At 37.1% G+C, this 18,024-nt stretch overlaps 1 protein-coding gene across 5 annotated transcripts in view; it reads left to right on the top strand.

Moving 5' to 3' along the window:
- The window catches only part of PHTF1 (putative homeodomain transcription factor 1), a 53,604-nt gene extending 35,609 nt beyond the window's left edge, over positions 1-17,995 (top strand). For all 5 annotated transcript variants that reach the window (XM_079135374.1, XM_079135372.1, XM_079135373.1 and 2 more), the window contains 4 exons: positions 1,559-1,714; positions 2,917-3,012; positions 4,263-4,388; positions 11,048-17,995. In XM_079135374.1, the coding sequence (XP_078991500.1) occupies positions 1,559-1,714; positions 2,917-3,012; positions 4,263-4,388; positions 11,048-11,068 (399 nt within the window). In that variant the 3' untranslated portion in view covers positions 11,069-17,995. The remainder of the gene's footprint in view (positions 1-1,558; positions 1,715-2,916; positions 3,013-4,262; positions 4,389-11,047) is intronic.
- The last annotated feature ends 29 nt before the right edge of the window (positions 17,996-18,024 follow it).

Genomic DNA, 18,024 nt, shown 5'->3' with positions numbered 1-18,024 from the left:
TTTTTAAAAAAATAATTTTTAGATGTTGGTAGACATTTATTTTATTCATTTATTTATATGTGGTGCTGAGAATCGAATCCAGTGCCCCACACATGCTAGGCAAACTCTCTACCACTGAGCCACAACCCCACTCCCCCTTATTTTATCTTGAGAAGTTAGTTGTCAGGTTTTTTTTTTTTTTTTTTTTTTTTTTCTGAGGATTGAATCCAGGGGCACTTTACCAGTGAGCTAAGTCCCCAACCCTTTACAAGGCAGGTTCTTGAGGTTGCTGAGGCTGGCCTCGAACTTTTGATCTTCCTGCTTCAGTTTTCCGAGTCGCTGGGATTTTATGTGTACTCTACTCTGCCTGAAAGTTGTTAGTCTTACTGCTGCTCTTTTAAACATAATGTCCTTTTCCTCCAGCTCATTTTAATGATTTTTCTTTGTGTTTGATTTTGTAGCAGTTTGGTTATGATTTGTGTATTAGTTATCTATTGTTGCGCAACAAATAGTGTTACCTTTCTGAACAGGTAGGCCTATTTTGCTACTAGTTGTTACTTTCCTCCTGGTTATAACTAATGGACGTGGATGAGCTTGACCCAGACTGAGCTAATGTATTCTTTCTTTTGGAAATTAGAGCTAAGAATCTGTGATATCAGTGATGGATTTTGGGGAATAAAGGTCACAAGGAGTCAGTGGGGCCATAAGGTGCCAGACAAACCACAACTGGTATAAGCCAGAGTTAATGGGGAAGTAGAAAACATGAGTCTTGTAAGGCAGTGGGATTGGTCAAGAGGAGTGTAGCCGGGAGTTTGACTGGCTAAGTGCAGAAGGATGGAGAGGGCAGCTGCTGGGTGACTTCCTGTCTTTCAAAAGGCCTGCATTTGGCCTGAGTTCTCTGCATGTTTTTCAATAAATTATCTGACCTTGGTTTACTTGAGTAAATAACTTTTTAAAGAAACTTTAAAAACAATAAAACCTTGAGCAGAAAACTTGATATATTATAAGGATTTGGGATGCAGCTCAGTGGCAGAGTGTTGCCTAGCATGTGCAAGGCCTGGGTTCCATCCCCAGCACCATAGAAACAAACAAAAACAACCAACCTAACACATAATAGGCACCCCAAAAATGAAAGCTGCTGCTGCTGCTGCTGTTATTTGGAATGCAGAACTGATCCTTAGGATTTTATAGTAGTACCAGTGTGACGACGGTTCACACATTTTAGGAAGCTCGTTAGGCATGATGCAGATTTAATACTTTGAACGGTGGTTACCATATACTTGTGAGTGGACAATGGTGGTTATAGTAGCTGCAGATGCATCTGTCTTGTTTTACTTATTGTATTATGTTCTTCTCCTTTGGTACTATTAGACCCTTACTGTCTTTCATGAAAAGGAAAAATATCTAGGAAACTTAAATATGTATGGTTAGTTAAGTAATTAATACTTTGTGAGGATTAAAATAGTAAATTCTAAGTATTAAAATATCAAATTCTTTAAATGTTTTAAAATTAATAAAGGAGTAATTATATGATTTTAAGGCAAATTAAAAATTGAACTTTTCTTGGGTATTTTAATAGGTTCTCCAAGGACATAAAACTTTCCTAAATGATGCTTATAACTGGGAGTTTTTGATTTGGGAAACAGCTTTACTACTTTTTTTACTGCGCCTGGCCTCCCTGGGGTCTGAAACCAATAAGAAATACAGCAATGTTTCGATATTACTTACTGAACAGGTATTGATTGATCTTTTCAATTTTGCTCAGTGGTTAGAAATGACATAATATACTGTAAAATTTATGCTGCATATTCAGGACTGAATCTCTATCTGGCTGTGACTTTCTAGCTGAATGACCTCACAAGTCATTTTGCTGCTCTGTAATTGTTTAATCTTTATATAATAGATATGACATCTTCTCTTCACACCCCCAGGATTGTGAGAATTATGATCTAATGGGTTGAAAATACTTTGTATACTATGAAGGTGTTTTACTGGTAGTAATGGACCATGTTTTTTTTTGGGCGGGGGCAGAGTAGGAATTGAAATGAAGGGCTGTTTACCTCTAAGCCACGTTGCATCTCCAGCCCTTTTTTATTTTGAGATGATCTCACTAAGCTGCTGAGGCTGGACTTGAACTTGAGATTATTGTAGTACCTCCACCTCTCTAGTAGCTGGGATTACAGACCTGTGCCATGGCACATAGCTTACAGCTTGCTCTTAATCTCATACTCTACATCTAGTATTCCATCTTTAGACTACTTATTATTTAATATGTTAAATCTTTTGAATTTCTTTATCAGCTGTAGAATACATTATTCAGTGTTTGGAAAATGCTTATTTTTCAGCATATGAATATATATACCAAGATTGAGAAACATTTCTTATACATACAGAATAGTATAAAGTGATTTCTTTTTAACTTTGATTTTAATTTCAAGTTTACCCATAAACTTGCAAGTAAAAATATTTGGAATCATTAGTTTTTTGTTTGTTTGTTGCCTTAGAATTATAGTGGAGATTACTTCCTCTAAGGGAAAAAATAAATAAATTAGCAAGTTAAAAGCAGCTATTTTTTTTCTTTCCACAGTGTTTAATAAGAATATTCAAGTATTCAGAGATATTGAGATTAATAAAATAGTTTTTGAACTCAAAGAGTTTTCACACTAATTATAATTAATTTAAACATTTTCATTGTTTTGATATTTAAATTACTTAATCATTAATTGTATTTTCTTAATTAAGTAGTTTTTCTTTGCCAAAGGGAGACTGATTAGGGATGGGGGCTAGGGTACATGACATATGTTTTCTGTAGAAATAGCTGCAATTTTTCAAATTTTACTTGAAAAATGGCCCTTAAAATCTGCCACATTTTATGCAGTATAATGTATATGTATCCTTCTTTTTGTGAAATTTCTTATTCTCTGTTTCTTCCCTTAGATTAATTTATATCTTAAAATGGAAAAAAAGCCAAATAAGAAAGAGCAGCTCACTCTAGTAAACAATGTATTAAAGCTGTCCACCAAGTTGTTAAAAGTAAGTATTATCTTATGAGGTAATCTTACTATAATTTAAATTAAGTTAGCTTATTCTCTGAGAAACACCAAATGGTGAGGAGGCCCTGGAGCCAAAGCATCCAGGGTCAAGGTGGAGGTCAGGTCCAGAACTCCTGGAGGCAGGACTGAAGAAAAAAAGAGGGACTCCCCATCTCCAAGGTGGGCCATGTGGTCATAAACAAGCAGCACATGTCACAGAGGAGATCTGCCTCACTTCCCTATCTGTTAAAGAATCAGACGTCATTGAATTTTTTCTGGGGGGACATCCCTCCCAGATAAAGTATTGTCTGTGTAAAAGCAGATCCACCCTGGCCTACAGACCAGGTTTTTTACCATCAGTGACTAAATTGGCCATGTTGGTCTGTGTATTAGTGCACCAGAGAGGTCGCTAGTGCCATTTGAGGGTCAAGCCCTCCATCATCCCTACAAGGCTGCTGGAGGAACAAGGTATGTAAGCTTCATACAGCCCTTGCAAGGGCACTGGCTGCTGTGCCTCTGTCAATGGCCTCATCCCTGTCCCAGAGGTCCTAGCATCGTCTGAGACTCTGTGCCTAAAATGCTTTTGCCAATGACTGATATCCATCCCTGCTAGACCTTGGCCAGGGGCTGCAGTGCCACTATGGCACACTTCACCCAGGCCATCCTTGATGCTGTCTGCAAGACCTACAGCTGTCCCATTCCTGACCTTTGGGAAGAGGTGTGTTTACCCAGTCTATGAGGAATTTTCCACCAAGGCCACAGACCTACACCAGCCTCTGCACAAAGGACCAGGGCTCCAGTCGTGGCCATCATGTTTTTCTATGAGAAAAATAAAGTGAATCAAGCTTGTTTTTAATTAATTGATTAAATCAATACTTCTTAGAAAAGACCCTGACAACAAATAGGTACCAGGCTAGATTCAAAATGACAACCGGATGGTTTGGGGTTAATCACTGTATAAGAAAAAATTTCCAGTGTTGCTACCCAGGTTCTGATGACTACTGATGTCTACCGTATTTTTTAAATTACTTCCCCACTCCACCCACAAATGACGTATTACTCCAATCTACCTTAAAAAGCTGATGTTGTAGAAAAGTAGGTAAGAGTAGACTATGGATTTTTTTGAAGGTAGCTCTTAAATATTAAGAAAAGACATCCTTATGCAGTCTTTCTCAGCCGAGACTTAGAAGGAAATCACTGATAGCTGTTCTAAAACAGTGTCTCATTTCAAATTCTTCCATGTTTTTGTAGGAGCTGGACACACCATTTAGACTCTATGGACTGACAATGAATCCCTTAATCTACAATATCACAAGAGTAGTTATACTTTCTGCTGTCTCAGGAGTTATAAGTGATCTTCTAGGATTTAATATAAGAGTAAGTGTGACCTCCACTCTGCTGTGTCTTAGTCTTTTTTTTTTTTGATAGCTGTCTGAGTTTTATTTTACCTTTTTTATTAGAGTTTTATGGCTGTATCTTAGTCTTAAACAGTGCCGTGTATAACAATCTGTGCTCATAGCACCAGGATGGCTCTTTTTAAAAATTATTTATTTTTTACAGACTGCATTGTGATTCATTGTACACAAATGGGGTACATCATTTCATTTCTATGGTTGTGCACGATGTAGATTCATCCCATTTGTGTAATCATACATGTACATAGGGTAATGATGTCTGTCTCATTTTTCATACCCCCCACTTCTACAATCTAACATTCCTCCATTCGTCTCTCACCAACCTCTCAACCTCCCAACCCTATTATATATCATCCTCCACTTACCAGGGAAAACTTTCGGTCTTTGGTTTTTTGGGATTGGATTATTTCACTTAGCATGATATCCTTCAATTCCATCCATTTATTTGCAAATGCCATAATATTATCATTCTTTATAGTTGAATAATATTCCATTGTGTATATATACCACAGTTTCTTTATCCATTCATCAGTCGAAGGGCACCTAGGTTGGTTCCACAATCTAGCTATTGTGAATTGAGCTGCTATAAACATTAATGTTGCTGCATTACTGTAGTATGCTGATTTTAAGTCTTCTGGGTATAAACTGAGGAGTGGGATAACTGGGTCAAAAGGTGGGTCCATTCCAAGTTTTCTGAGGATTCTCCCCACTGCTTTCCAGAGTGATTGCACCAATTTGCAACTCCACCAGCAATGGAAAAGTGTGCTTTTTTTCCCCACATCCACGCCAACATCTGTTATTGTTTGTGTTCTTAGTAATAGCCATTCTAATTGGAGTAAGATGAAATCTTAGAATGGTTTCAATTTGCATTTCTCTAATTACTAGAGATGTTGAACACTTTTTCATATATTTATTAATCACCTGTATGTCTTCTGTAAAGTGTTTGTCCATTTCCTTGGCCCATGTATTGATTGGGTTCTTTGTATTTTTGGTGTAAAGTTTTATAAGTTCTTTATAAATTTTAAAGATAAGTGCTCTATCTGAAGTGCGTGTGGAAAAGATTTTCTCCCACTCTGTAGGCTCTCTTTCCACATTATTGATTGTATCCTTTGCTGAGAAAAAGCTTTTTAATTTGATTTCATCCTATTTATTGATACTTGCTTTGATTTCTTGTGCTTTGGGAGTCTTGCTGAGGAAGTCTGATAACATGATAAAGATTCGGGCCTCCTTTGTCTTCTGTTTGGTGCAGGGTCTCTGGTCTAATTCCTAAGTCCTTCATCCAGTTTGAGTGTTGTGCAGGGTGAGAGATAGAGGTTTAATTTCATTTTACTGCATATGGATTTCCAGTTTTGCCAGCACTATTTGTTGAACAGGCTATCTTTTCTCCATTGTATGTTTTTGGCTCCTTTGTCTAGTATGAGGTGACTGTATTTATGTGGGTTCATCTCTGTGTCTTCTATTTTGTACCATTGGTTTGCCTGTCTATTTTGGTACCAATACCATGCTGTTTTTGTTACTATTGCTCTGTAGTATAGTTTAAGGTCTGGTATTGTGATACCTCCTGCTTCACTTTTTCTGCTCAGGATTGTTTTGGCTATTCGAGGTCTCTTATTCTTCCAGATGAAGTTCATGACTGCTTTCTCTATTTCTATGAGGAATGTCATTGGAATTTTAATTGGAATTGCATTGAAGCTGTATAGTGCCTTTGGTAGAATGGCCATTTTGACAATGTTAATTCTGCCTATCCAAGAGCATGGGAGATCTTTCCATCTTCTGAGGTTTTCTTCAATTTCTTTCTTTAGTGTTCTGTAGTTCTCATTGTAGAGGTCTTTGACCTCTGTTGTTAGATTGAGTCTCAAGTATTTTCTTTTATTTTGAGGCTATTGTGAATGGAGTGGTCTTCCTAACTTCTCTTTCAGAGGAGTCATCACTTATGAATATAAATGCATTAGATTTATGCATACTGATTTTATATCCTGCTACTTTGCTGAATTCATTTATTAGGTCTAGAAGTTTTCTAGTGAAGTTTTTTTGGATCCTCTAAATACAGAATCATGTCATTGGCAAATAGTGACAGCTTGAGTTCTTCTTTTCCTATTTGTATCTCTTTAATTTCTTTGGTCTGTCTAATTGCTCTGGCTAGTGTTTCAAAGACGATGTTGAATAGAAGTGGTGAAAGAAGGCATCCCTGTCTTGTTCCAGTTTTTAGAGGGAATGCTTTCAGTTTTTCTCCATTAAGAATGATGTTGGGCTGGGGATATAGCTCAGTTGGTAGAGTGCTTGCCTTGCAAGCATAAGGCCCTGGGTTCACTGCAAAAAATAAAAATAAAAAAATAAAAAATAAAGAATGATGTTGGCTGTGGGCTTAGCATACATAGCCTTTACAATGTTGAGGTATGTTCCTATTATTCCTATTTTTTTCTAGTGTTTTAAGCATGAAGGGGTGCTGTTTTTTATCAAACACTTTCTCTGCCTCTATTGAAATAATCATATGATTCTTAACTTTTAAGTCTATTGATGTGATGAATTACATTTATTGATTTCTGGATGTTGAACCAACTTTGCATCCCTGGGATAAACCCCACTTGATTATGGCGCACTATCTTTTAAATATATTTTTGTATGCAGTTTGCCAGTATTTTGTTAAGGATTTTTGCATCTGTGTTCATCAGGGATATTGGTCTAAAGTTCTCTTTCCTTGATGAATCTTGGTCTGGTTTTGGTATCAGAGTGATACTAGCCTCATAGAATGAGTTTGGAAGGATTCCCTCCTTTTCTATTTCCTGGAATAGTTTGAGGAGTATTGGTATCAGTTTTTCTTTAAAGGTCTTGTAGAATTCGGCTGAGAATCCATCTGGTCCTGGGCTCTTCTTGGTTGGTAGGCTTTTGATGGCTTCTATTTCGGTGCTTGAAATTGACCTGTTTAAATTGTGTGTGTCTTCCTGATTCAGTTTGGGTGGATCATATGCCTCTAAAAATTTGTCAATGTCTTCAATATTTTCTATTTTGTTGGAGTGTAGATTTCAAAGTAGCTTCTAATTATGTTATGTATTTCAATGATGTCTGTCATGACCTTTCCTTTTTCACACGAATTCTAGTAATTTGAGTTTTCTCTCTCCTTCTCTTTAGTGTGGCTAAGGGTTTATCAATTTTGTTTACTTTTTCAAAGAACCAACTTTTTTTCAATTTTTTGAATTGTTTCTCTTGTTTCAATTTCACTGATTTCAGCTCTGATTTTAGTTATTTCCTGTCTTCTGCTATTTTTGGTGTTGATCTGTTCTTCTTTTTCTAGTGCTTTTTTTTTAACTTTTATTTATTTATTTTTTCATTAACTTTTTTTTAAATTTATTTTTATTGTAAACAAATGGGATACATCTTGTTTTTACTAGGGCTTTGAGATGTAATGTTAGGTTATTTAGTTATTGATTTTTAATTTTTTTAATGTATGAACTCAATGCAATGAACTTTCCTCTTAGTACTGCATTCAGAGTGTCCCAGAGATTTTGGTATGTTATGTCATTGTTCTCATTTACCTCTAAGAATCTTTTTATTTCTTCCCTGATGTCTTCTGTTATCATTGCATCATTCAGTAGCATATTATTTAATCTCCAGGTGTTGGAGTAGTTTCTATTTTTTTTATCATTGATTTCTAATTACATTTCATTATGGTATGATAGGATACAAGATAGTATCTCTATTTTTTTTGTATTTACTAATGGCTTCTTTGTGGCATAACATATGGTCTATTTTGGAGAAGGATCCATGAACTGCTGAGAAGAAAGTATATTCACTCGATGATGGGTGAAATACTCTGTAAATATCCATTAAGTCTATATCATTGATTGTATTATTTAGTTTTATAGTTTCTTTGTTCAGTTTTTGTTTGGAGGATCTATCCAGTGGTGAGAACGGTGTGTTAAGGTCCCCACTATTATTGTGTTTTTGGTCTATTTGATTCTTAAAATTGAGAAGAATTTGTTTGATGTACATACATGCTCCATTGTTTGGGGCATAAATATTTAAAATCATTATGTCTTGCTGATTTATGATTCGCTTAAGCAGCATGAAATGTCCTTCTTTATCCCTTCTCACTAACTTAGGTTTGAAGTCCACTTTATCTGACTTGAAGATGGAGACCCTGCTTTTTACTGAGTCCATGTGCATGGTTTGTTTTTTCCCCATCCTTTCACCTTTAGTCTGTGGATGTCTTTTTCAATGAGCTGAGTCTCTTGAAGGTAGCATATTGTTGGGTCTTTCTTTTTAATTCAATTTGCCAGTCTATGTCTTTTGATTATTGAGTTTAGGCCATTAACATTCAGGGTTATTATTGTGATATGATTTGTATTCCTGGTCATTTTGACTTATTTTTGGTTTTTATCTTGACTTGGTTTCTCCTTTGACGGGTTTTTCCTTTAGGGTAGTTCCTCCCTTTGTTGACTTGTATTGTTGTTTTTCACTTCATCCTCACAAAATATTTTGCTGAGAATGTTCTCTAGTGCAGACTTTCTATTTGTAAATTCTTCTAACTTTTGTTTATTGTGGAAAGATTTTATTTCCTCATCAAATCTGAAGGTTAGTTTTGCTGGGTATAGGATTCTTGGTTGACATCCATGTTCTTTCAGAGTTTGAAATACATTGTTCCAGACCCTTCTTGCTTTTAGGGTCTGGGCTGAGAAATCTGCTAACATCCATATTGGTTTCACCTTATAAGTAATCTGATGCTTTTCTCTTGCAGCCTTTAGAATCCTATCTTTATCTTGTATGTGAGGTATTTTCATTATAATGTGCCTTGGTGTGGATCTGTTGTGATTTTGTGTACCTGGTGTTCTGTAAGCCTCTTATATTTGATTTTCCATTTCATTTTTCAGGTTTGGAAAATTTTCTGATATCATTTCATTGAACAGGTTGTTCATTCCTTTGGTTTGTATCTCTGTGTCTTCCTTAATCCCAATAATTCTTAAATTTGGTCTTTCCATGATATCCCATAATTCTTGGAGGTCCCATTCATGATTTCTTACCATCTTCTCAGTTTTGTCAACTTTATTTTCAAGATTAAATATTTTGTCTTCATTGTCTGAGATTCTGTCTTCCCTGAGATCTATTCTGTTGGTGATTCTTTCTGTTGAGTTTTTAATTTGGTTTATTGTTTCTTTCATTTCAAGGATTTCTCTCTCTCTCTCTCTCTTTTTTTTTTTTTTTTCAGAATCTCTCTTTATTGAGGTGTTCTTTTGCTTCCTGCATTTGCTCTTTTAACTTTATTGGAGTGATCATGCATTGCCTGCATATGCTCTCTTATCTCATCTTTTGCTTCACAAATAATTTTAATTATGCAGATTCTAAACTCTTTTTCTGTCATTTCTACTGCCATTGGATTCTATCAAAATAGCCTCTTGGTTTGTTAGGGATACTTTCTTCCCCTGTTTTTTCATATTATTTCTGTATATTCCCTTCTAGCAGTGAAGATATGAGGTACTGAAGTTTCCTCCCTGCAGTCTTATTGTGACCCTGCACTCTTCCAGTACCTCTCCTTTGAAGGGGACATCAACATTAGCAGCATCCAATACAAAGAAAATGCAGCCCTGAACCAGATAGCCCCTATAAAGACTTTAACAGTATTGTAATAAACATGATGAGTTTGATTATTATTTACAGAATTTCTAGTGGTGAACAAGGAGGATGGGGAAGGGTGTAGAATGTAAGTGAGTAAATAGAGGTACCTGTCAAAGGGCCTCCAGTCTCCTGTAGGCGTCTCAGGAAGGGAGCCACCCTTCCGATGATGGTGGTCACACCCTCAGGAATAATTCAAAATGCCTGCACCAGCCTCCAAAGAAGCTGGGGAGCCCCAGTGAGGATGTGCGGAGTCAGTTCCGGGGAGGGGGGTTGGGAGAATTGGGAGGGCGGGGCGGGTGGGCTCGTTGTCAGGAGTCTGTCTGCCAGTGTCAGGGGTGAGCGCACTCAGCATCCCCAGGGTAACTCTTGAGGTAAAGAAGCAGGTATTCTGCTTGGCGGCCTGCAGGTTTCTCAGCTTAGGTTTCCTCATTTTACACAAGTACAATAGACGACTCTTGTCTGATCCAAAACTCAAGTTTCATGTCAGTTTAATAGCATAGGCTAGGTAATGGGCTTTTTCTGATTGAGGTAGATATAATGGGGTAGAATAAATGAGAACCAACAACACATGAACTGCAATGTGTCATTTTGTGTGTGTGTGTGTGTGTGTGTGTGTGTGTGCGCGCGCACGCGCCGGGTATTGAACTTAGGGGCACTCAGCCACTGGGCCACATCCCCAATTCTCTTTTGTGTTTTATTTAGAAACAGGGTCTAACTGAGTTGTTTAGTGCCTTGCTTTTGCTGAGGCTGGCTTTGAACTCACGAGCCTCCTGCCTCAGCCTCCTGAGCCACTGGGATTACAGGTGTGCACCACTGCACCCAGCTGCAGTGTGTCATTTTTAATCCTAGAATTTTTAATGTTTTTTATTGTGATGTTCTATGGTTGCTGTTTCCAGAGTTGGTATTTTTTCTTCTTATGGAAAGGTTCTTTGTTTCTAGTCAGTGAGTAAACCTCTGCTTCCCATCTGTCTTGAAACTAACTTTTTTGGTGCTTTTCTTTTTTTTTTTTAGCTGTGGAAAATTAAGTCATAAGCTGAGTCACATGCCAGGACTCTCCCTGGCAGGCATTAGTACTCACCCATGGAGGAAAGAGATGACTGCAGAAGCCAGTTCGACACCCACCTGCGCGGCCACAGGCACAGGTGCTCTCAGCTCTGCCCAGTTGAACAAAGGGTGTTCCCCAAGGAACAAGTCCTTCCCGCCTGTGTGTGCAGCGTGCTGAGCACCTGCACTTTTGTGGTTTTCAAACAATATGAATAGTCAACAGACTACAGACTGTGTGTGTTATGGTAACACAAGGACAATTTTCTAAGTTAGGCAAAATTTATTCTGGGCACTTCAGTACTGTGATAGTTAAATTTACTGGAAATAGTCTTTTGGGTAACTATATAGATCCCCAAAGCATGAAGCAAATATCTTTTACTAGAAATATGCAAATTCAGTACTTTTCTATTACAGTCTTTAGAATTGGAGATTTCTCTATCGCAGAGGTCAAACAAATATTTTAGGTTGAATCCAAATAAAAGAACTTTACTGGAGAAGTTTGGTTTCTAGGCTCTTTTGTGATTGAAGGAAAAAATGACATTTGAACTGAGAGCTACTCAATTGTGGAGAAATTTTTAATTAGTTTATGATTTTGAATTATCCTAATAACTACAGCTGTTGGTGAAAAAGTCATTCACACAATATGCTCAGTACTTCAGCATATTCAGTAAGTTCGTGTATTCATCACGTCCATCCAGCCTGGATCCTGTGCTGATGTTGTGCAACTTTACATGTCCAGTCCTCAGTACACTTTCAGGTCTTTGGTGTCTGTGATCAACAAGCTATGCCTGCTTGATTCTGTGGGTTCTCTTATCAATATTCCCTATTACATACAGGTGCATTCTTGCTCATTAAGTTACCTGCTTTGAAGACTCTCTTGAAGCAGATTGAAAGCCTGAACATTTTAATGATGAGGTTTTGTGAAACTTGATTATTACTTGTAAAGCATGTACTAGTTTACAATCGGTATATTGGTTACACGTATTCTGTATGTGGGAAGATTTGTGTGAGGATTCAAGATAAATTTCTCAAGAGTCCAGGAATTGAGGTCAGATCTTTCTGGGTTTAAATCCTCTTTCTGGGTTCAAATCCTTGTACCTGCTGATTATTAGCTTCATAATCTCAGGCAAATTAACCTCTTTGTATTTCAATTTCCTCACCTGTTAAACATAATAACTACCTAACAGGATTGTTACAGTTAAATGAGATTATCTTGTAAGGTTCTTAGCATGGTATAAAGAATTTAGCCCTTAGTAAATCCACAGTAGACGTTTATTATTACTAAAATTCGTTTAAAATTTCACTGACAATTGAAACATGAAACAAGGTTGGTGAACTAGAAGTAGATCACCAAAAATTTGCAGCCATTATGAATACTCCTGGGAATTGTAACTTTTTTCATGGTAAAGCTCATTACAGTGATTAATCTGTAGAAGGGACTGTTCTGTAGAGGTACTTCAGGGTCTCAACAGAGAGTTCATAGAAACCTGGCTTTTCTTGAGAGAAAACAGTAACTGTCTCCAAATCAAGATTGAGCTCAGTACAGATACCAGATGAATAAAGTTGATGCCTTTATCTTTTTCCCCTACCAAAGAAATTGCTATTTTAATCTGCAACTTTTGCATTGTGGGTTCCTTCAGCTATGATTTTGTTGGTATATAATTGGTTTCAGTTATTTTTCAGGTGGATAATTAATGTGTAATTAATAGTTGATCATATCAGAAACTTGGGAACTTTGATTTCTTCCTCAGACCTCACATTCACTCACCAAGTCTGAATAATTATCTTTTGGATATTTTTCAATATATCCACTTTCCTCCATTCCCACTGCCACTACCCTAGTCTAAGTTGATACTTTTTTTTTTTTAAACAAGTTTCTTCTGATTCTATTCTTACCTAGTCATGGTTCCCCTCTTCCCCAAGCCCAGTCCATTCTTCTCAAAAAGGTACTACATCTTCTGAAATGTCAGTGTCATCATTTAGAATCTATTAATGGTTAACTGTCATTTTGAAGATAACCAAAGTACATAGGCTCACTCTGTTGAGAAGTACTTTTAATCTTTACATTAAAAATCTACTTTTGCTGGGTATAAAATTATAGGTTTAAAAATAGGGTTGTCCCTTTTTTCCTGGATTTTGTCATTTCTGAGAAGAAGTTTGCTTCATTTTTTACTTTGTGTTTTTTTAAATTCACTTTTACTTTTGTTCCTTTTTTTAACTGGCTGCTCTTCAAATTTTTATCTTTACTATTGAATTTGTGCAATTTAATTATAATGTGTATTTGGTATAGTTTTCTTTATGGTTTTTGTGTTTAGGTCGTTGGACTTACTGAATCTTTGGGTTTATAGTTTTCATATTGTTTTAAATTTTCACATGATCAAATTTGGAAAATTTTTGGCATTTAAATTTTTTTTTTTATACTTCACTCTTATTCACCTCCTTCTGGGACTTGAATTTTCATATACATCAGACTGCTTGAAGTATCTTTCTGCTCACTGATGCTCATTTTCCCCCCCAGTCTTTTTAATTTAGCATGGTTTCTTTTGTTGTACCTTCATATTCTCTAACCCTGTTATTTTGCTCTGATTTGCTAATTCTATCCAATGTAATTTTCATCTGTGAAAGTTTTAATATTTTTTAAAAAAGCATCTTCTACATCTCTCCTTCATATGTTTTTCAGTGATTCTTTTTGCGGTGCAGGGCCTTGTGCTTCCAAGGCAAGAACTCTACCCAACTGAACTATATCCCAAGCCTGTCCCTTCATATATTTTTTTCTATGTCTTCTTTCACATAATCTGTTCATAATCAGAGTAGTACACAAGGATATTAAAGATCATTTTGGGGCTTTTTAAAAAAAATTATCCTCATCTGGGTCATATTTTTTTTTTTTTAATTTGCCTGGTAATTTTTTATTGGCGGTGAATTTTACATTGTGTGTGTGATTATGTGTTTGTGTGTGTGTGTGTGTGTGTGTTTGTAATCTTTTAAATATTCTTGAATTTTATTTTGGAAAGCAGTTATTTGGGAACAGCTTGATCATTTCAAGGCTTGCTTTTATAAGCTCTATAGGATGGGCCACAGCAGTCTTTAGGGCTGCTTTTCTCCCTGCTGAGGCAATATCCTGCTGAATATTGTACCTCATCTTGTTCATTATGAGATTTTTCCACTTTGGCTGTGGGAACATGTTTTGTGTGAACTTCAGCAGTCTTCCCCTCTGCTGCTTTTTGGCGATTCTTTGTCTTTGAGTACTTCTTCTCATGCTTGGGCTGGTCAGTCCTCAGTTACGACTTGAAAGCCCTCTGCATGTCCCTGAAGCTCTCCAGCTGAAGCTGCTTTCTTTCCAGTGCTCTTTCTCGCTACCCTGGCCCAAATTCTCAATTCTGACTTATCAACTCAGCAAGCCTACTTGGTTCTGTTTGGGTCCTGTTTCCAAACTGCAGGTGAGGACCTGCCGCTGGGCAGTTGTCTGGAGCAGTCACGGGGCAAGCCTTAATTCCATTACCCTGTGCTGCCTGTTGTCCAACATTCATTTTTTCACATTTGTTTCATTTGTTTTAAGGAGGAGAGCATATGTTTTCCCCACTTTAAGTGATACAGTTTACCCAGTTGCTCAAGTCAAAGGCTCCTTATCTGATCCAAGTCAAGTCACATTTGCATTCTCATCTCCACTAGATTAAGCCTCCTTCACACTCGCCTGCTCTGTTTCCATCACTGCCTACCATGATCAGTTCTCCCCAGTCCTGAGTGAGCCTGAAACATGGAAATATACTTGCCTCGTTCTGTTTAAACCTTTCCTGGCTTCCGTGTGGTTGCCTCCAAGGCCCTTCCCTATCAGGCCTGCTTCCCATCCAACTTTACCTCCTTCATTTATAGCCTCACTTCTCTTTACCTTCCATCAAAGGAGGTCCTTCCAAGGGGGAAATGGCACCTCCACTTGGCCTCCTTATCTTACACTGCTTACACTTGACCTGCTTATATTACCCTTGGCTGGCTGCTGAAAAGAATTCCAGGATGTATCAGAAGCAAGGGACATGCCAACTTTTTAAGAACATGAAAGGTAAACTTACCCAAAGGCAGGATGTGTATGGCCCTAACCCCTCAGAAGTGATATTGAGTTCTCTGACTATATATATGATTTTCCTGGCAATAAATGTATAGGTTCTCTGGGAAGCTTCTTTGAAAATTAAATCCCATGACAATCATTTGGTATTTGAGGTTCACAGGGTTCTTTTTGGTTAAGCAGGCTAGCCATAAGTCAGTTGTGGGAATATTATGTAAGTCTTTGAATCTGGTGACATTTAAATTGATGATGGTTTTGTTCTAGGTCATCTGTACATATGCTGAAGGTTTTGTTCATCTACCTAAAAGGACAAGCATGGCTGGTCATGCTTGTAGATTTGGGTCTCTCTCTGCCGCTTCCCATGAGTCTACCTAGCTCATTATCAGCACAATGTAACGTACCAGGTTCTTCCTTGTGATCAGGCTTTTGCAAGATGGTGTTTCTTTCTTTCTTCTTCTTTTTTTTTTTTTTTTTTTGGTAGTGAGGATTGAACCCAGGGACGTTCTCCCACTGAGCTACATGCCCAGCCCTTTTGATTTTAAGAAGGTGTTTTTAAGTTGCTTAGGGCCTCTAAGTTGCTGAGGTAGCTGTGAACGTGCAGTCCTCTCGCCTCAGCCGTCAAGCCCAGCTTGCAAACTTGTTTCTTCTACCTGGAATATATTTTCTTAGGTGCACCCTTGGCTGGCTACTGCTTCTCTTTCAACTCACAACTCCTTTGAGGGGCCTTCTGATAATAGTGAAATAGTTATCAGTTTTATCACCCTGTTGACCTCCGTCATGATCTTTATCACAATTCTATTTGCCTACTTACGCATGTTTTTTTCACTAGAGTGTAAGCCTCTCAAAAGCAGGGAATTTTTCTTGTTTTACTCCTAGGTTCCCAGAACACATATGACCCTAGGATAGGTGCTCAATAGACATGTACAGGATGAATGAACAATGGACCTCCAGTCATGTGACTTTTTTCCATTATCATGTTAGAGTTATAATTCGTGGTTCTCCAACCCTCAGTTCTTAATTTATCCCTATATAATTTCTAGGAACTGGTGCTTTTAAGTCCAAAAGGAATGAGAGTTTGGTAATAATTACATTACTGAGAAATTAAACCAAGATATAAAACTAGAATTATGTTAAATTATTCAAACATTTAATTGGAATAGAAAGAACCATAAAAGTATAAGAAAACTTCTATCAACTTAGTATTTCAATCTGCTGTTGTAGTGGGAAAAATTATCCCTCCTAAAATTGTTATGGAGGTCTGATCTACAGACTTACTAAATAAAATTCTGGCCCATGTATAATATAAACACTTGAAAAGTTTAGTAACCAAATACTTGCCTAATTGGAGTATGATTTTTCTTGACTTTCAGGGATAGGTAAAAAATTATAAATGCCAGGATGTTTCATGAAGTATAAACATATGGGTTTATATCTTTACTTTTGGCTCATTGTATTTAGAGGTGAATGGATTTCTGCACTGTAAAAATAACCTTTCAAATTAACTAAATGCATTTTTGGAAAATTTTTAGGTGAGCATACTCATAACAGTCCAGATAGGTCTTGCTCCCAAATGTACTGTGTGATTTGGGAATATTAAGTGAAGCCTAATCTAATTTATACATGTATTGTCTTGTAAATTTATCTTTTGCTTCATACAGTTATTGGTGCCCATGTAGTTTGAATATCACAAGTGTGCAGTGGTTCTATACCTTTCCTGCAGAATATTCAGAACCAATAAGCTGTGGGTATTACCCAAGTTGACAAATGGTTGTTCTTTACTAAGGACAGAATAAGCTTCTTGATTTTTGAATTTGCTAATTGTTCTGTGTGGTTTTATTGTAAATATTGTAAGATAGGCAGCCACCAGATTTTTTTTGTTAAAATAGATTAAGGCTAAATTAAAGCATTTGTCTGTTTTCATATTTTTGATGTATAAGTAAGATTGAGTTTTCAGTTGAACTCCAACTCTTTATAAGCTTTCATATTCCTTTTTTATACTTAATGTTACTTGCATGACAACACTAAAAACATATCTTGGTTAGTGGATTTCTTAAACTAATTCAGCTTACCTAAAGATTCTAGACTTTGTGTGGTTACGGCATGCTTTAAACAAGTCATTATATTGCTGATAAACTCTTAATAGCACAACCAGAAGGGCTACCTAAATAAACAAACCTATAACTGTTTAAAAAGGAGAGACAGCTTTTAGGCATTGAAGCATGCCTTGATGATATAAAAAGTCACTCTGATGTATTCCTCCTACCAAACTGGAATGTCACATTTGGTAACAAGTCTGTGTTATGCCAGTGTTCCTTAGTCCCAAGAGCACACTGTGGGCTAAGGTCTTACACGTTTGTGGGAAGTCGGTAGGCAGAATGCCGTACAATTCAATCTGTCGTCTCCCTGCTTTCTTAAAACCCAGCTCTCTCTGGGTAGTAGACATATGAAGCCCTTCTTGTGTCCTCGTGTTTTAAAAGTTTGTGGCTTTTAACTTCTACATGATGGTATCTTAGTACTTTTTTGTGGTTCTGGACAATGAACCCAGGGGTATTCTACCACTGAGCCACATCCCCGGCCCTTTGTAATTTTTGCTTTGCAACAGGATCTTGATTGCCCAGGCTGGCCTTGAACTTGGAATCTTCCTGCCTCAGCCTCCCGAGTCACTGGGATTACAGGCATGTTCTCCTACACCCACCTACTCCCTTTTTTAACAGCAAGATAATCTCAAAAATAAAACACCAAATGCTTTTCTGAGTCCAAGATGCCTGAAATAGGAGTTGAACCTGTTCAGAGCTGCTTGATCCACAGGATGGATGTGACCATATGAGAAGACAATGCTACAGGATCTTCATCTGGTCTCAACCAGTGAGATGCCAAGCTGGGT

The sequence above is a fragment of the Sciurus vulgaris genome (genome assembly GCF_902686455.1).
Source record: "Sciurus vulgaris genome assembly, chromosome: 1".
Lineage (NCBI taxonomy): Eukaryota > Metazoa > Chordata > Mammalia > Rodentia > Sciuridae > Sciurus > Sciurus vulgaris.
The sequence above is the reverse complement of the archived record's forward strand: the minus strand, read 5'-3'. Positions and strand labels throughout refer to the sequence as shown.